This window comes from Streptopelia decaocto (assembly GCF_964273445.1).
Source record: "Streptopelia decaocto genome assembly, chromosome: 6".
NCBI classification, from domain to species: domain Eukaryota; kingdom Metazoa; phylum Chordata; class Aves; order Columbiformes; family Columbidae; genus Streptopelia; species Streptopelia decaocto.
Window position 1 is genome coordinate 12,988,100 of NC_138660.1, and position 18,186 is coordinate 13,006,285.

An 18,186-nucleotide genomic window follows, 5' to 3' on the forward strand; every position below is an offset into this window, starting at 1 on the left:
GATGATGCTCTGCCTTTCTGAAGAGAGTGACAGTCATGGTTGTGTCCCACTGGTTGCAGCAGGTGGCGGGTCTTGTATTTTGTTGAACGAATAGGAGCAGACAGCAGAAGTTCAGTAAAAATGGTGGTATACATTTCTGGGTTTTTTGCTTAAATATGAAATCCATTCTTGTGCAAGCAAAATTTTAAAAAGCAACCATCAATCATCTTATTTCTGTCGTTAAAATACAGATTTGAATTTTGGGCCAGGGTATGCAGCTTCTGTGTACAAAGGCTGATGTTGAGGCCAGATTTTATTTATTTAGTAAATATAATGCCTGAATGCATCAACTGATGTTTAAAAGCATTTACCAATGTTCCCATTGTGTGTCAGTCCATTACATTTTATGGAGTGTGAGGACCACAGCCTTTGAAGAAAAAACTTGTGGTGCCTGCTTCATTTGCAGAAATTAGTCTTAATACTTGACATTATCAAGTTAGTGATAGTTGATATAACATTTCAAGAGTAATTAGGAGCATGAATTTATGCTCACATGGATGTTTAATTAAAAACTGTGGCAGCTTTGAAGTTCACGCTTGAATAATCTTGAGGCTGAAATGTGGGTTTATACCCAAGTGAACCTTGACAGCAAATCTGGAGAGGGGAAAAATGCTTTAGTAGCTCCGATTTCCTCCTATTTGTTTTACGCCATCAAAGTCATCACAGTGTCTGTAACAGTGCCATATTTATGAAGATGAAAGCAGACTGAGCAGTTCAGCCAGGACATCATGTTGCCAAGTACAAAACCTGGTTTGGGAAAAGGAGCAGGGAGATGTTGGAGCATATTTGTGTGTTTGAGAGCCCTGGGAGCCATACCCCAGGTGATGCTGACAGTGGTCCTTCAAACCTTTTGGTGCTTAACTGTGAACAGCCAACATGGGCTGATGAAAGTGCCTCCTGGAAATCCCTTCTCCTTCCTCTCTGTGAATTTTTGGGGGGTTCAACTGCCGCCCTGTGTGAGCGGGAGGGAGAGGTGGATAAACCGCGGTTTATGTCCAATGCAAAGGTGATGCCGTGCAGGAATCTGAGCCCTGTGGCCGGATGGGGCTGATGGTGGGACGTCGTAGCAGCTTGGGCTTTGGGAGGATGCTGGTCCTCTTCCATCGCTCGCTTTTATGTACAAGCAGCTGGAAGCAGCTCACCCACCACTGACAAGCAGAAAAAACCCCAACAATGCCAAGAAACAAAGAAGGAGGGAAGACAAAATGTTACAGATTGCTAAAGAGCAGATCAGCTCCTCTTCTGCAGGCAGACAGGTGACCTGTTGGCTGAGATTAATACGCAGGCGGGAGGCAAGGAGGGCACGGAGAGCAATGGTTGCTGCTCCCCTCCGGCTTCCTTCGCTCCTGTCACCAAAAATGGTGGTGGTGGTGTGGTCTGAAAGCTCAGAAGTGACACCTTACCCTGGAAGGGTCTCATCCTCCTGAAGGCTTTGCCTCTAGGCAGGTGTACCCTCTCCAGCATCCCCAGGGTGAGCCTCCATGCACCAAAAAGGAGGAATTCTGAAAAAGCAGAGAATTTCTGTTAAAATTCTGTGTAGGCACCTGCATTCTTACCTGTTTTGACCCATGTCTTTGCTGTTGGGGGAACACAGGTGACCCAGGAGCAGGAGCTGGGCTTAGTCCTTGGGTGGTTTTGTAGTGGAGGCCTCTGCACCGGCAACGGTTTAAAGAAAAAAGCCAGCAGGTTTTGGTGGGTGGAGGACATGCGGGAGGTAAAAACATATTGCAGTATTTCTGGTGCTTTTCTTGGTCTTGCTACCCCAGTCCCCATTTGTAGCTTTGTAACAGCAGTGCAAGGTTCACACTGGAGAATTTAGTGCTTACCACACATTAATTAACAGTGTCAGCTTGCCTTGGCTTTGACAGAAATGGCTCTGCTGCCTGGTCCAGCTGGATGCTTTGGAAAGGCTGTGGGGACATGGGCTCTTCTGCATGGCCAGTGTGCAGGAGGTGGCTAATGCCATCAAAAGGGCTTGTTGCTGCTGTGACATCTTTTAATGAGTACAGGCCAGATGCTGATTTTATTCTTGTATTGTGTCTGTCACTTTCAGTTCTCTCTCCAGCCTGTCTGTATCTGTATTGTAAAGCCAAGAATGCCTGCAGGAAGGTGAAAATCAACTGGTTTTCCTAAGCTATAGTTGATGGTTTCACTGCAAGTATCAATGCAGAACATGCTAGATATGTTGAATTAAAAGGGGCAGTTAACTGGTGAGGAAACACTGTGTTTCACTGGACAGAGGTGGAAATCTGCTGGGATGAAGCTCAACAGTCCATCGCTGCGAACAAGCTATACAAAAAGCAAGTCTTTGTTCTGAAGTTCCAAGGCTAAATACTTACCGGTTCTACTTCACCCGATTTTTGCGTGACTAAGTGTCCCTCATGACTTACATTAACATTTCACAATGGTTTATTTTGTTTTGGTAAATGTTCACACAATATTAAGATTTTACCTTTACCCGTAAATACTTGGGAGGTGCACGGGGCAGTGGCAGATCCCTGGCAGAAGGGTGGGGTGGACATGGGGGGCTCCTTTTTCCCTCGGCCACTATTGGGAACAGGCAGCAGCACTCTGTGGCGGCAATGCTGGGGCATTTCCTTAAAGTACAAAATGAGGTGGTGATATGTCAAATGAAGGCGGTTGTAGGTAGCAGATACATGGCTTGAAATGCCTCGTCTCCCTCCTCCGTTTCATGGAAGATGCAGTGTGCCGTGGCTGTGTCCAAGCGCATTCCCTGCTGATGCTCTGTTGGCTTTAATGAAAGAGTCAGTGTGTGGGGGCTTCCTGGTCAAGTAAACAAGGATGAATTTAGGAAGAGGAAGATTTGGTTTTGCTGTTTAAATGTGTGGTGTCTAGCAATGCATCCCTCCTTCCCAACACCTGCATCCAGGGGATGCTTCAGCCTCAGCCCGGTGCTGCTGGGCTGCACTTCATTATTATGTTGCACATTTAAAAATAAAGCTCTTTTTCTGTTGTTAGAACACGCGGTTACTCAGGACATAAAAATTGTACTAATAAACGAGCAAGGAACCCTGGTGGGTGAACTGGCTTCCTGGTGAAGTCATAAATTTGGAGAGGATGGTGCTGCCTTGCTCCACAGCTGGCATGTGGGTTTGCTCCCTGATGCTGTGCCTGGAACCCTGAAGGGCCGGGGAAGGGCCCCTGTGTCTGGTAATTTGGGGTTCTTGCTGGAGGTGCGATGGTGTGAAAAACCCATCTCCAGGCTGCAGAAAGGCTGGGAAACCTGGGCACAAACCCCAGCTCATCAACAAGCACGTTGTTGGGGGGCCAGAGGAGCCTGCAGTTTAGGAAAAACTATTTTTCCCTGTGTGTGCCATGCTGCAGCTTGGAAGCTCTGCTCCTCGCCGTGTCCTTGGTGCGTTAATTATCGGTGCTGCAGGGCAGGAGCTGCCGCTTGCTGTGTGTCCTCCATGCCGTATCTCCTGTGATGGGGCTTTGGGCTACTCCAGCAGTAAGAAGTGAATGGGAAACTGGGATGCTTCCCTCTGCCTCCCAGCTCTCCTGCCATGATCAGCATCGGCTGGTTTTCATGGAAAAGAAACATCTTTTCCTCTGACTGTCCCATTTGTAAACAGAGCGTGTGTCCTCAAATAGAAGGGGATGGAATGATTTGGTATGACCAATGTTGATCCAGTGTTGGGTGATCCATTTCTTGGGAGAGGAGGAAAGGCTGGAATTAAGTTGCTTGATAGCAGTTGTGTTGGTTTTAAGACCCCATAAACAATTTGGTTTCATTTATAGTTTTCTCCGTTGCTTCCAGGCATTTTTCCATTAGGATTAATACAATCGAGCACTGTGCAACAAGCAGTTTATTGCAGTGATTTGCTAATTTTTCAGTTGCTGAAAACCAAGGAGGCCATATGTGTCAAGGGGCTTCTGTTTCCATGCTGCCCCTCAAGCATCTCCTCCAGACACGTTCCCTGTTTGTGCCAGCCCTGAGGATGGGGTCACTTCCATAGCCAAAAAGCAATTCTGATTTTATAAACCTCTCTATCCTGCTAACTGAGGCTTTTGCACAATAAATACATTAGTGGACAGAGTGTATAATGATGCCCTACAGACTTGGAGTCACTTGGGTGTCCCCAGGTCCATGAGAGCTGGGGCTGGGAAAGGAGGGGACAAAGTCAGTGCTGTGTGGGGACCCCGGCCAGCCCATTTCCATCATTCCAGCTCCAGCAGACCATTTCCAGCCGAGTCATGCTCTGTGCTCAGGAGAAGCCCCAAGCTGTTTTTTTGCATGGCTGAGCATTAAAGGATATTTCCAGCACTTGTTTGCCAGGAAAATACAGCATGGAAGGCCCTTCACTAATTAATTGTAATGGCATGAGGAAGGGGAGGGAATTGCTTTCCCATCATGGCTGCTGTGAAGATGCTCTTGAAAAAGGAAAAAAATGCAGGGATGCTGCCAAGGCGAGGAAATTGTTGAAGGATATTGTTCCCTGGGAGGAAAACCTTTCCACCCAGCAAAACAAACAAACTTCTCCCTTTTCTTTTGCAGGGTCGTCATGTTAAAACGGGACAGCTTGCTGCTATTAAGGTTATGGACGTCACCGGGGTAACAAATCCTCCTCCTCCTGCATCCTTAAATGACAGATAAGAGGGGAAAGGGGATGGAGGGTGATAACAATGTGTGGGGGTTGGTGGAAGGCTCATGTTCCTGGGAAGCAAATACTCTTTGTCTTAATGTGAAATGTGCCATTAAGAGGTTCTTAATAAATACGTGAAAAAAAAAATCTGGAAGAGTTTTGGAGATTAAGTAATTTTATGCTGAAACAAAGCAGCATCCAGTTCCAGCAGTGATTCTTTTGAATGCAGTAATAAAATCTGAAGAAAATTGTAGCAACAGGATTGTGTATTCATAACACATTTCAGCTTCTCCAGATCCATATTTTTCACCAAAAAGCTTTTGTTCACCAAAACTGTGTGCAGGTATTGTTATGAATAGCTTTACTAGGCAAGTTAGATTATTCCTGTGCATCCTACTGGTAAAGAGGGAAAAAATGCACCACCCTGGTCTCAGAAACACGGCTCTTTTGAAACTTTTATCAGACTAAGAGAACCAAGAATTTGTAAGTTATTAAATGAGAAACGGGATTTAGGGGAAAGAATGGTTTCACCATTTCCCAGTGCGCACACACACACACACAAGAGTGGAATTGCTCTAAAAGCCCTAAAAGCCTAAACAGATGCATTTAAGAGAGAGATATGAAAGTACTTTTTGTTGATTTTTTTTTTTTTTTTTTTTTAAGTGTAGTATTATGCCTCCCAAAGTTCCTGCCTATACAAACAGTGTCAGGTTTGGGAGTAAGAACGTGTTTTGTTGTGTTTTTTTTGTTTGTTTTGTTGTGTTTTTTTAAAATATTTTTTCTCTTTTTCTTTTTTTTTTCTTTTAATGGAATAACACATTTCAAATTTTAGGACTCAGTCCCAGTCTACCCACCTTATTTTTTTGAGTTAATGTTATTAATCAGCTTTCAGGAGTTCAGCACATACAGAGTTGACTTGCTGTGAAAGCAGTCAGCTGGCCGCGGGAGTATGTTTTGAAATACTTTAGATATTGTGGTGGGTATTAATATCTACAGGACCTTCTTTGAGTTTCTTCTCTGTGCTAACAGGTGAAATGATGCATGGGAATAAGTCTGTAAATGTGAATGAGATTTTCTTCTGTTTATTTGCAATATCTACAACTGCCATTTATCTAGTTCTCATGGGAAGCAGGCTCTAAGGGAATGGGCCGACCCACCAAACAGAACATAAACAGCAGTAAGATTCCCATGGGATGAAGTCTGAGGTTACAACAAATTTAAGCTGAGAAATCAGAATATTACTTTGAGGCCAAACGGGCTTAAATTTGAGTCCACACTTAGTTCATTGTTTTAAAACATCATCACTTCCAAGCAAAGATGTTGAAGAAAAGTACCCAAGTGTGATCCTGCCTAGTAACTAATATTTTCAGGAATGTCTTTAAGTTGATGTCCCTGATCTAGACCTTTACCTTCCAAAGCAGGATCTCACATCTCTGAACATCCAAGGTAGTAAATCAGATATTTGATATGGGATGTGTTGTTCAGATATTTAATTATTTTCCCCTTAAGCTAATTTTAGTCATATTAAAACCTGTCAGCTATTTCTGGTTTAATATATGATGTGCAGACTTTTAAAGTTGGTCCTCTGAAAAAGCCCTATCTGAATTTCTGATCTGTTCTACTTCTTCTGCCCCAATGAATACCCCATGAGGTGGCTTCTCAGCCTCTGATGACCCCAGTATTGCGTGACTGGAGAAGTAGGTATAGATAGGTAGGAGGTAGCAGAATCAGCTGAGGCACAGAGGTGACACCTCCGTGTCTTCTGAAGAGATGCCACCAGCCGGTAGTCACCAACAGAAGGCTTCTCCATAAGCAGGACAAGGCTTGGGCTGGATGGGTGGTGACCACAGTGGAGACAGAGCAAACTTGTGAAATGGTAGGGAACTGTGCTTCGTAGCTGTTGATGCTGAAGTCAGATCTAGAGCCATGTCTTCCAGCCACAGCAGGAATGGTCCTGGGAGTCGCTTCTGGAGTCATTTCTAAAGCTGGTCCCCGAATCATGTCTACAGCCATGTTTGGCAACTGGTCCAGGCTCAGTGCAAAGGCTGCTGGTGAAAACCCAACCGTGTCTGCTCCAGTCCTTCACCGTCTCCTGACACACACGGATAATTCAGTGCTGCCACTGCTTCATTTTTTCTTCCACCTATTTTTCTGGGATGTCCCTGATGACAGTGTGTCTTTCAGAAGCCTGCAGAGCACAGAATTAGTGTGGTCATCCCAACCATAGACATAAGGAAGACATTTTTTACAATGAGGGTAGTAAAGTACTGGACCAGGTTGCCAGAGAGGTGGTGGATGCCCCATCCCTGGAGACATCCCAGGCCAGGCTGGATGGGGCTCTGAGCAACCTGAAACTGGGTGAAGATGTCCCTGCTCATGGCAGGAGTGTTGGACTAGATGAGCTTTGAATGTCCCTTCCAACCCAAACTATTACGTGATTCTATGATCTGCTGTTTTGTGGAGGAAGTTTTTGGAGTGTAAAGCCCCCATGTTTTAAGTGAGCTCCCAGCCAGCATCTCATCCTGACCACATGCCTTACACTAAACCACCAAAGACTCCTCAGGACGATGCTTTGTTTAACTCATTTACACTCTTGCTAATAAGGTGTTAGGGAAGATTGCAGCATAGAGGCTCTCAAATTTACAGCACTTGATCAGCTTGGGCAGCTGCTGTCTCTGATTGGTTTGGGTTCATTTTCCAGGGGCTGGTCCTGCTGTGCCCCACTTGTAGCGATGGATGTCATAGGATTGATCAATGGAGGCAAAGCCTGGTAGCAAAACCTGGTCTATGGGTTTTGTCGCTTTTGGGGTTGGAGTGGTTACAGCAGCTTGCTATAATAATTCCTGTTTTCTTCCCTCCCTCGCTGCATTTGCTGGTGGTCATCACTGTCAATAGTCCTTTTTGGAGCAAGAGGTTGGGCTGGAGACCCCTGAGCTTAGTCATGCAGGCACATCCTCAGGTCCCATCCTGACCTCCACAGCTCTGATGTTTGTTTTTTGGGGAGTATTTTTTGCTTTTTCAACTTTTTTCCACCATTTTGGATACTTCAACCTGTAGAGGGAATCAAGATAAAACCTTAGACCAAGTGTCCCTGTGGCTCCTCTCCATTTTTCCCAGAGAGTCAGGTGCTTTTATTTGGTCTTCCTGCCCTAATCTTCGCTGTTCTTCCCTGAATTCTCTCTGGAAGACTGTAGTCAATAAGTCACTTTCCATGGTGGTTTGGGAAAAAAAGCCATGTTTCTGTCTATGTTGGTGACACCTGGTTGGGGAGCATCACTCTTCAAGGAGTGTCTTGTCTTTTGCCTATTTGTAAAAATGAAGTCAGGATGAAGCAGGTGAGGGCCACAAGGCTAATAAAGAAGAATAAAGAGATAATAGGCCTTCTGGTCCTTTTATAATAAAGCTCAGCAACATCAAAGCACTAACTGCTGCCCTACAACCAGTGGAATTACAGTGAACTGGAATTCGGTCAGCTTAAAATAAAACCAGGGCATGTTTGATGGTTGTGAAAGCAAAGAGATAGGACATCAAAACAGGTATCAGTGTAGTTCTCCTGCCTTGTCTCCTCCAGCTTTGCAGACAGGATGGAGAGGGGCTGTGACAGCTGATGAGAATGGTGCTTGTCACCAGGACTGAGTGAGTCTGGTAGAGAATTTATGGCCAAGCAGCATCTGCCTGGTCCCTGTGTGGTTTCACAGGCCACCAAAAACACCTGGTGTTCCCAAATGTCTTCTGCTGCTTCTGCCCCTGGGGACAGGTAGGAGCGGAGTGTCAGATGACTGGGATGCACAGTGTTAGAGCACTTCTGCCATGCAGTGGTTTCTAGAAAACCATCTTCCCAGGCTTTTGATGGGTCTAGGAGGGTGTGCAGATGAGTTACTGCAGTAATACAAGTATTGTTAAGCTTCAGAGCAACGCAAAACTGATGTAAACTATTATATGAATTATTAAAGGAATTAGCTTAAAAAGATGGAGGAATGTCTAAACCACCGAAAACATGTAATCTGGTTCTGGTGCCAAAGCCTGGCAGTGGTGCACCTCTGGATGGAGAGCGTATCTCCATGGGAGGGCTCAAATCCTGGCCAGACTTTGCTTTGCTCCTGCCCTGCAGATCACAGAATCACAGACTGGTTGGGGTTGGAAGGGACCTCTGGAGATCATCCAGTCCAACCCACCTGCTAAAGCTGGTTCATCCAAAGCAGCTCACACAGGAATGTGTCCAGGCAGGTCTGGAATGTCTCCAGAGAAGAAGACTCCACAGCCTCTCAGTGCAGCCTGCTCCAGTGCTCTGGCACCTCAAATTAAAGAAGTTTCTCCTCGTGTTTGGATGGAATCTCCTGTGCTTCAGTTTGTGCCCATTGCCCCTCATCCTATCATTGGGCACTACTGAAAGGAGTCTGATCCATCCTCTTAACATCCACCCCTCAGATATTTATAAACGTTGATGAGATTGTTGCAGAATCATATGGAAACCACGTGATTTCTGCACCACCTGAAGATCTCTCTGGTTCAGGGTTCAGAAATGCAATGGGCACTGTGGCAAAGCGTGTGTTTTCTCCAGTTCTGCTCATCTTAACTTTTTAGTTTAACCCTTTAGTTGGTTTCCTTTCAGTTAGTCCAGGCTGCAGGCTCCCAGGGCTCCCATATCAGTTCCATGTTGCAAAAAGGGGCTGTAAAAATTGGTGCAAGGCAACTTAGGCAAGGTCAGTCAGAAATGGGGAGCTTGGAAGTTCACCCACATACAAAGAGAAATGAGAGCCTGTGAAGTGCAGCCCCTTAGGACCCCTGTTTTGTTGTGGTTTTTTTTTTTCTTTTCACTTCATCCCAGGATGAAGAGGAAGAGATCAAACAAGAAATTAACATGCTGAAGAAGTATTCTCACCACCGAAATATTGCTACATATTATGGTGCTTTTATTAAAAAGAACCCACCCGGAATGGATGATCAGCTCTGGGTAAGTTGCTTTCTTTTCTTTAAAACAGCTAGGGTTTGATACAAATTATTTACTCTTGCTTTGTCCTCTTACCACCACCTGTATTGCACAAAAAGCCGTATTTTGCATCTTTCTTATTTGAAGTTTTGGCTTTGTAAAGGCTTTTCCCACACTGCCAAATGCCTCTCCATTTTGCCTTAAAAATCTTTGCAGACTGATGATAAAACGATTTTTTTTCTGAATTGTCATTAACTACATCTTTGTTATAATATTCAATTGAAAATTATGCTGTCCTATGAAAATAAATGCACTGAAAAAGAATGGTTGGAGGGAGCTGGGAGCGTTGCTGGGAAGATGGAGGCTGGGCAGGGGATGCTGGGCGCTTGTGATTCCTGCTGGCTCTTGGAGCTGCTTCTCATCTTTAACATTTCACAGAGCCAGTGCAGGCAAATAAAGAGGAGGAGGATGGCAATGGGCGAGCAGAAAGATCTGTGTCTGCTCAGCCATTGCAGTGACGATACCTCATGTTGCTGAAGGGCTGCAAGCTGCTTTGCCTTCCCATAAATCCCCACCTGCCTCCTCCCGCTGCTTCCCTTGTCAGTGACTTCTTGGCTATTAATTCGATATTCCCAGACCGTGGAGGACAGAGTTTAAATCTGCCGTCTGTCTCTGGAGACAGACAGAGCATCACAGCCCACCTCCCTGTGGGTGCTCATGGGGCAGGGCAGCAGTGATTACAGGCTGGGGCTCCGGGCACTGTCCTAAGGGGGATGAAAAATGTATACAAGTTAGTGTGCTGTATTCTGAACTGAGCTTTGCTAATCTGGGCCTGCGGAGCACAAGCCTGCAGCACCTATGGGCGTCTGACCAGTGGTTTGACACTCAGCTGGTCCTTAGGGCAGTGTTGAAAGGAAGGCTACCTTTGTTTTACCTCAAATATAATGACCTGGATGTTGTCCTGTAGTCTAAAAAGCATTTATTTCCTCATAGTCTTGTAAATCCAGTCAGTTCTGGGTTATCCAGTCAGTTTTTGGTTATCCGTGGCTGGTTTCCAAAGTGTTTCTGTACTGATCAAGATTGCTAGAGCCTCATTTTTCAGGGGTAACAAATATCCATGGTTCATCTGGGAGGCTGTGGAGATGCTGAAGGCAGCACAACACTCTTTCCTTTAGTTTCTGTATAATCTAGGTTGTATTTTAGCAAAAGGTTCAGTGCCTTCAGCTGTTTGCACCTGTGTCCACTTGCCAGAGCATCAGGGGGCTGTGGGAACCAGGGGGACATTCCCTTGGGACAAAAATGGAGCTGATGGGCTTCCACGCTGCTTTGCTGCTCGAGACTTTGTGGTACACTGAATTTTTAGGAAAACTTGGGGGCTTGGACTCCAGAGGCTTTTCCTACTTGGGTGTTGGGGTTATTTTTGGTGGGAACTTGGAAAAAACATGTTCTTTGCAGCTGGCTTGGGTTTCAGCAAGGAGAAAGCTGTCAAGCTAAGAAATGCCTTTCTCATCCCGTGAAATTCCATTTGGCTTAGCTGCTTTATAATATATTTTTGTTGGGTTTTTTTGTTGTGGGGTTTGGTTTGGTTGTTGGTTTTTTTTTTAAGGAAAATAGAAAACCAACCCACAACATTTCCCTTTGTGCTGCTGAAGTGCCTGGGGGTGAAAACACCCCACCAACTGTGTGCAAAAGAACTGAATGGGGGAGAAGCCCTCCTGGAGCTGGCTCTGCCCATTTCCCTTATGCTGCTTGGTCTGGGCTTAGCACAGTCTGACCAGGGAAGAAGGGTTTAGTTTCCTTTTTGTTCTCCCATCTCCAGTGCAAAAAGCTCTTGGCATATACAAGTGTAGAAAAATGATGGGTTTTTTTATATGATTTGCCTATCTAGAGGAGCCCAGACATCCAAAAGAAAGGCTCAGTAGAAAACTCATTATATTAAGAGAGGCTCTTTCATCAATTCCCATCATCATCAAACCACACCCTCAGATGGCCCAAGTCAGGAGGAGAACCTGGGTTTTCCCTGGTGTGTCACCCAGCCATGCCAGGGGAGGTGATGTTCATCACCCAGCTCTCTTGCCCCCTGGCAAAGGCAGATTAGATAATCTGAATTTCCTTTCAGAACAGCTACCTCTCCTCTCAATTTTGGCGCTTTTCTTATGTTGCAAAAGCTGCTTTTCTGGCACTGGATGGTGCTGGGGTGTGAGGGGTTTTTGACCAGTTCTGGGACTGGTGAAGATATTAACGGGAAAGCTCCCTGACTGCAGAGGAGAGGTGTGCTGGTGTTGCTGTGTTAAATAGCTGTTGTTTCAGGATCTGATTGAATTAAGACTAGCGTGAACTCTATCAGTCTTTCCGTGCAGATAAAGACTTGTTTATTTTTCATTGGCCCTTTGTTGAAATAAAACGGTTTCTGATAATGCCCAAGTAATTCTTTTTATCGACATTCAGGAGGCTGATACGGAAATAAAAAACAGGGAGCTCTTTCAGTGGAGATTAAGATCTCTTGGAAACGCGGCAGGCTTCTGACATGAAGTATTGTCATTGCTTCTGCCGCCGTGATGAGCAGGTCTTTCGGTGCTGCTGCTCCATTCGGTAGCAGCCACTCGTCCTGAAAGATGAGCTGACTAAACAAGCAAGTTTTTCTGAAATTAAAGAGCTGCATGGAGGATATTTTAGCAGGTGAAACGGAGATGTGCATCACAAATCAGATATATTAAGGAAAAAAAGGAAGTAAAAGTCATAGGGACAACCTTTATGGAACATTTAAGAAAAAAAAAAAGAAAAAAAAGAAAAAAATTATTCCTATGTTGGATAAAGTGTTACTTTCTGGGAGGGCCATGCTCCTTTGGGAGGGATTGTGCCCATTTCTAACCGAGACAATGGGGATCCTGCCCCAGGGAGCCTGTGGTGCAAGGGTGCAAAGAGAGGGTGGGCTGCAGAAACTGGGAAGGTGACCCAGGGGATGGTACAGACCCAGTTTATCAGTTAACTGCTGGTTTGGAGTTAAACTCATTAAATTCCCCTTGCATGTCTCAGATCTAAGCCATGGGCTACTAGGCTGCATATAACTGGGTGGGGGGGTTGTTCTGAGATATTTTGCGATTTTTCTGGCAGTGGGAGATGGGGCGTTCATTAGAAAGTGTGAACTTGATGGGGGAGGTGACCTGATCCCAAAGCACCCCCTCCCCAATAAGTCACCTGCCCAGATAGCTGCTGGAAGCTGCAGGCTCTCTGCTTCATTCCCATACATTAATACCCTATATAGATTCGTGGTGCAATAGGGATGCCACAGTGCTGGACATTTGTCATCTGCCTTTGCCATCCACTGAAGCCATTAGCGGAGAAGCCCAGCCATGTGTGGAGAGTGGCACCAGGTTTGGGGGGGTTGCAGAGTGTGGGGGCTGAGAGGTGGCTGATGGCAGCCTAGGGCAGAGCCCCTCAGAGCAGCACCCCCCGGTGTGTGGTCCCCAGGGACCATCGCTGGCTGCTGATGGATGGCTGCCATGGCAACCCTGCCTGCACCTGGAGCTGCATCTGTCATGACGAGGGAAAAATTGCTCATAGGCAGGTTGCCAAATATGTGCTCATGGCAAGCACAGTGGGGTGACCTCTGCAGCGGGTAATCTGGGCTAGTTTCGAAGAAGAAGGAATTAGGGTGATTTAGGACCAGTCAGGATGGCACTGCTGCAGCTGTGCAGTGCTCAGGGCTGTCCCCACGTAGTTGCAATGTGATTTTCTCTATGTCAAGCCATAGGGACCCGTTGAGTCACTGCAGAGAGGTATGTACAGGGTCTCACTGGGGATCTGGAGAGCAAAAATAGGGGCAGGGAGGCTCAACTGAGAATAGAGCACAAGCCGTTGAAGCACTGAGTTGTGCCCTTGCAGCTCAGAGCAGGATCGCTCTTCATCTGCCTATAGGCACTGAAGAATATTTTTGGGCAGCAGCTGATACCTTGTATCACATGAATTAAATCATTGAACATTTGAGTGGGGACAGTTTTTGGTTGAGCTGCAATTGTCTCTAGGCCCTCCAAGCCCTGCAGTCCCAGGAAGGTGCTGGGTTGAGCGGGGCTGCTCCTCCAGCCCGGGCTTAGCAGAGAGGCTTTCTGCTGCTGTCTGGCTGAGTAAACCAATGCTATTTCACTCTCACTCCTCTTGCAAGCCATGTCAGTGCTGTGAACACTGCAAGACTGCAAGCCCGGCTCCCTTCGCTGCCCTACCTAAGCCCAAAGTTTTTGCTCAGCTCAGGTCTTGTGGTGGCAGCTGCCCAGTGGCTCCCCAGGGGACATGAATTGCTTGGCTGGCTCGAAAGGCAGGGCACAGCCAGGCAAGTCATTTATTTATGAATTTATTTATGAACATGTGCAGTTTGATGCTGCCATTGGAGAGGGGAGAGCAGAGCAGTGCGGGCCCCGCTGCCCCCACCCAGGCGTCCTGCGGTAGCGCCGACACAGGCAATTAAAACCTGGGCTTATCTTCCTGCAGAATATTTTAGTGGCTGCTTAATACCAACTTGATAACTATTTGTGTCTTCAGAAATGCACATCAGCTTTTCTGCTGATCCACCAAGTGAAGGTCTCTGTATTTTTTTTAATGCTCTGTCACTGGTTCCAGGTGCCACCATGTGTGTGGTGTGGGACCCTGTTGCAAGGGAACTGGGCTGTGGGGTGGGATGGGAGACTTGGGTGTCCTGGGCACACGGGACTGTATTGCACCTGGATTCTGTTTACACATACAGCAGGAAAGAAGGATTTCTGGCAGCGTTTAGGCTGGGCCTGTTATGTGCTTGTTTTCTCTAAAAAAGAAGTCAAATTGTGGAGCGAGGAACAGGAACATGGAAGGATTTGGCTTGCAGAATTTGGGTGGGTTTGAGGGGTTCCTGTGGACAAGCTGGGGCGGTTCACCATCAGCTGGATTGGGGTTTCTGTACTGGGGATGCTCAGGTGTGAGCCCTTCCAGCTGATGTACAGCGGCAGTGGGAACAGAGATGTTACTGGCCCTTCCCAAACTGGCAAAGGTGGTGGTTGAGTTGAAAGCTGCAAAGGCTCTTTAAACAAAAAAAATGTGAGACAGCAGGACACAGAGATTTACAGCTGCTGCTTCTGAATTTGCCTTGCTTATGAAGTTTGCTGTTGCTCTGATATGAAGAGCTAAGTAAATGCTAAATGAACTGTATTTAAAAATGCTTCCTCAATAATGGCCTTGCAAATTAAATTTCAGAAGATGATCTTACCTTTAGCCTGTCTTGATGATAATTTTAATTATGGTTAATAAAAATTCAATCTGCATTTCAAGTTTATTGTCTTACCTCATCATGACTTCATCCTTTAACAAGATTGGAAATGATGCAAGTGTGTGCAGGGCAAAGCGCTCACCTAGAGACTTGGGACTGGTAACAAGGATTTTAGTACAAGTGTCATTTTGAAGCCTTTCCTGAGTATACTAAACTCTGTCCTAACATCAGCTGAAACTTTTATTCCCTTTTCTCCTGGAAAGTTGTTTGTTGGTTTCTAACCTAAATATGCCCATAGGGTGCTGATATATTGATATTATGCCAGTATCTACCTCGTTCTTCTCCCTCTCTGGTGCTTAACTGTCCATACTGTTGACAGCATACACTCACATTCCACAGCCATCCATCCCCTGGCTGGCTGAACAAGTCCTCACGTCCTCTGGGATGACCTGTTCATCTTCCTGTTCCTGCTCCAATTGTGCATTCATTGTTCTTGGGCTCCATCACCCAGCAGGACACGTGGTGCAGTTGGTGAGGTCTCACCTGGGCCATCAGTGTGACTTCTTGGCCATCATCTGTGTTTCCTTTCTTTGGAGGCTGCATTATATGAGCTGTAGTTGGGATTTCTGTATCATCCCTCCATCTGAGGAGCAAAGGAAACTGTAAAAGCATGGGTCTCACAGTGCCTCTGGGTCACAGCTACCAGCTGTCCTCCTGTTCCACCCACACCTTCTGGAAATGGTGGTTTTTCACATTGGGTGTCCATCAGCTCTGCATTGAAGACAGAGATATTCAGGCAGCCTCGTCATCTTGCTCATCGTATCTTGGAGAATTCATGGCAGAGCTTTTGGGAAGTGTTGGCAACACGTGTGTGCTGCTGAGCCCCCCAGCCCCTGCCCAGCTGGACCTGGAGCTGCTGGTGCTGCCAGAGATCTGCCAGCGCTGGCTGTTTCCTATGGATGTTACGGGACAGTGCAGCTCTTAAAAAGCTGAGTTGGAAACACTTAGGATTCTTTCTCTTTACCTCTCTCTGTTTTTTTTCTTTCATCTCCAGGACATTTCACAACTGCAGATTTGGGAAGCAGCAGCAGGTGGCTGTGTTATTCACTGCCTGGTGCAAATTTGATCTTTGCTTTGTCAAAATCAGGGACAGGATAGAGAACTGCATGAACTGTCATGTCCATAAAGATAATCTGGCAAATTAATGGGTTCACTGTGTACCTTTAATGGGATTTCTTCCATGTTCTTTTAAGCTTTGTTATTGCCATACATAGCATAGCGTGCCCTTCCTCCTCCTCCTGCTCCAAACCCCAGTGAGAGCCTGTGGATGAATGTCCATGGAGAGGGCAGCCTTTGGGGTTGGAAAGTGCTTGTGGCTGGCTCAGCCATCCAGGGTTTTCCTGTCTGTGCTTGCTGCCCTGGTATCCCAAACATTCATTTGATCAGAAACACGTGCAGACACTGATATTCCCCACGTGTCAGTCTGCCAAAGCGAAGAAAGAGAGGAAAGGCAACTTCAAAACCGTTTGTTCCATTATTCCCCATTCAGTGAGCACTGAATAACTCATGGCTGAGCTGGATCCCTGTTCTCCTGCTGGGTTGGAACAGTTGCAAGCGCTGCAGCATCATCCCTCGCCTTTGCACAGGGCAGGCTTTGGCCAGACACACATCCATTTCTTGAAGCCGGTTTCCTGAGGTAATAGGGATATACAAATAATTTTTCAGCTGTCAGTTGAGGAAGATGTGAGAAACTTAATATCAAAACCAAAGGTAGGGGAGTGGTCAAAGCCAGCTAAGGTATAGTCTGCTCAAGTATCTTATTTAAACTGAAGGTTTATATCAGTACTCTGGATTTTATGATCATTTATTTATCATAGGCTTTTAAATCACTGTGTTCCAGCAATTTGGTTAGAAGTAACCCTTCTGCCGTTTCTTTCTCTTCTCCTCTTGGCCCATGCTTTTTAATAAAGTGATGTCACTTACTTGGAGAACATTAAATGCCATGTAAGTTTCAAGAAACTTTAAACATACACATTGGAAAATCTGGCAACGCATGACTTGTAAGGGAATATCTTTTAGTAGCAAGCTGATTTAATTGGAAAACATGGTTTCACATCTGAGAGAAACAATTCTGCAGGGCTTGGAGGAGGCTTGTTCCATACGTGGGCTGTGCTTGCTGTCTGGAGCAACCTGATGGCTCCTGTGTGCCCTGGGGATCCATGACGTCCCAGGGAGCAGATTCACATCCCATGCTATTTTTATAAGGTTTATTTCATAGTTGCTCAATTACGAGATCACATTTGAACCTGGGTTAGATGACTGTACTTCTGTATTTGATATTAGAAAACTTTGTAAGTGGTACAAGTGGTGGTGCCCAGTCTCATTTGAACCAACCCAAGCAGTAGGACACCAGCTGCAGCTGCATGGCAAGCTTGCCCTCGAGAAGGTCTTCCTGTTCAAAAAGATGGTCAAAAGCAAAGACCTCCTGGGGTTAAAAAAAAAAAAAAGACCTTGAAAAGTATACCCATTTTTTAAGGTTGTGGGAAGTTTTCAGATCTCTGTCTTGTTGCCTTCACATTTTCAGAGTCTAAGAACTTATATGCAAGAGGTAGAGTTTTGCTCGTATTGCTGCTGATACTAAATATTGCTCATAAGCATAAAGTAGGATGGGGTCTGAGAGTTCAAGGTTTCCAGTTTCCTTTGGTGATTTTCAGCACTGGACTGATTCCTGTTTCTGTTTTCCACCATTAAGGCCATTTCAAGCCTTCCAGGCTCTTATTGTTTCATTTTTATAACAAAACCCACATGGATTAAATGTGGTAGGTTCAAGATTATGTCCTGGTGTCCCCACAGCAGCATTGCCGGTGTCGGGGTCCCAGCCTGGGGTCAGGCAGCCCGGAGGATGCTGTCAGCGTCATGGCAGTAATTGTGGTTTTATTGCATTTGGCAGCTGGTGATGGAGTTCTGTGGCGCAGGCTCCGTCACCGACCTCATCAAGAACACAAAGGGGAACACCTTGAAGGAGGAGTGGATCGCCTACATCTGCAGAGAGATTTTACGGGTACGTGTGTGGAGGGAGGTGGGTGTCAGGCGTTGGAGCATCGCACTCGGTGCTCGGGGTACATGAAAAGCCTTCAGCTCTGTGGGCGTCCTGGCTGCCGTGCTGCCATGGGCTGGAGCTTCTTCGATGCCAGTGGGCATGAATGATTTGTGTACTGGTATGATGCATAATAAATAAGCCCTATTTAATGTCCTTTAGCTCTCTTAGTTCCCCAATTTTTAACCCTCTTTTTCCTTCAACAAAAGTGCCAAAGATTTGTTTACATTAGAATTATATTTTCAGAAAGGAGAGGACTAATAAAGTCGGTGGAAAGAAT

At 45.9% G+C, this 18,186-nt stretch overlaps 1 protein-coding gene across 6 annotated transcripts in view; it reads left to right on the forward strand.

The window, feature by feature from the left end:
* TNIK (TRAF2 and NCK interacting kinase) overlaps positions 1-18,186 on the forward strand; it is a 159,485-nt gene that overhangs the window by 78,413 nt on the left and 62,886 nt on the right. For all 6 annotated transcript variants that reach the window (XM_082054931.1, XM_082054935.1, XM_082054932.1 and 3 more), the window contains exons 3-5: positions 4,559-4,615; positions 9,475-9,600; positions 17,760-17,870. In XM_082054931.1, coding sequence (XP_081911057.1) covers positions 4,559-4,615; positions 9,475-9,600; positions 17,760-17,870 — 294 coding nt within the window. The remainder of the gene's footprint in view (positions 1-4,558; positions 4,616-9,474; positions 9,601-17,759; positions 17,871-18,186) is intronic.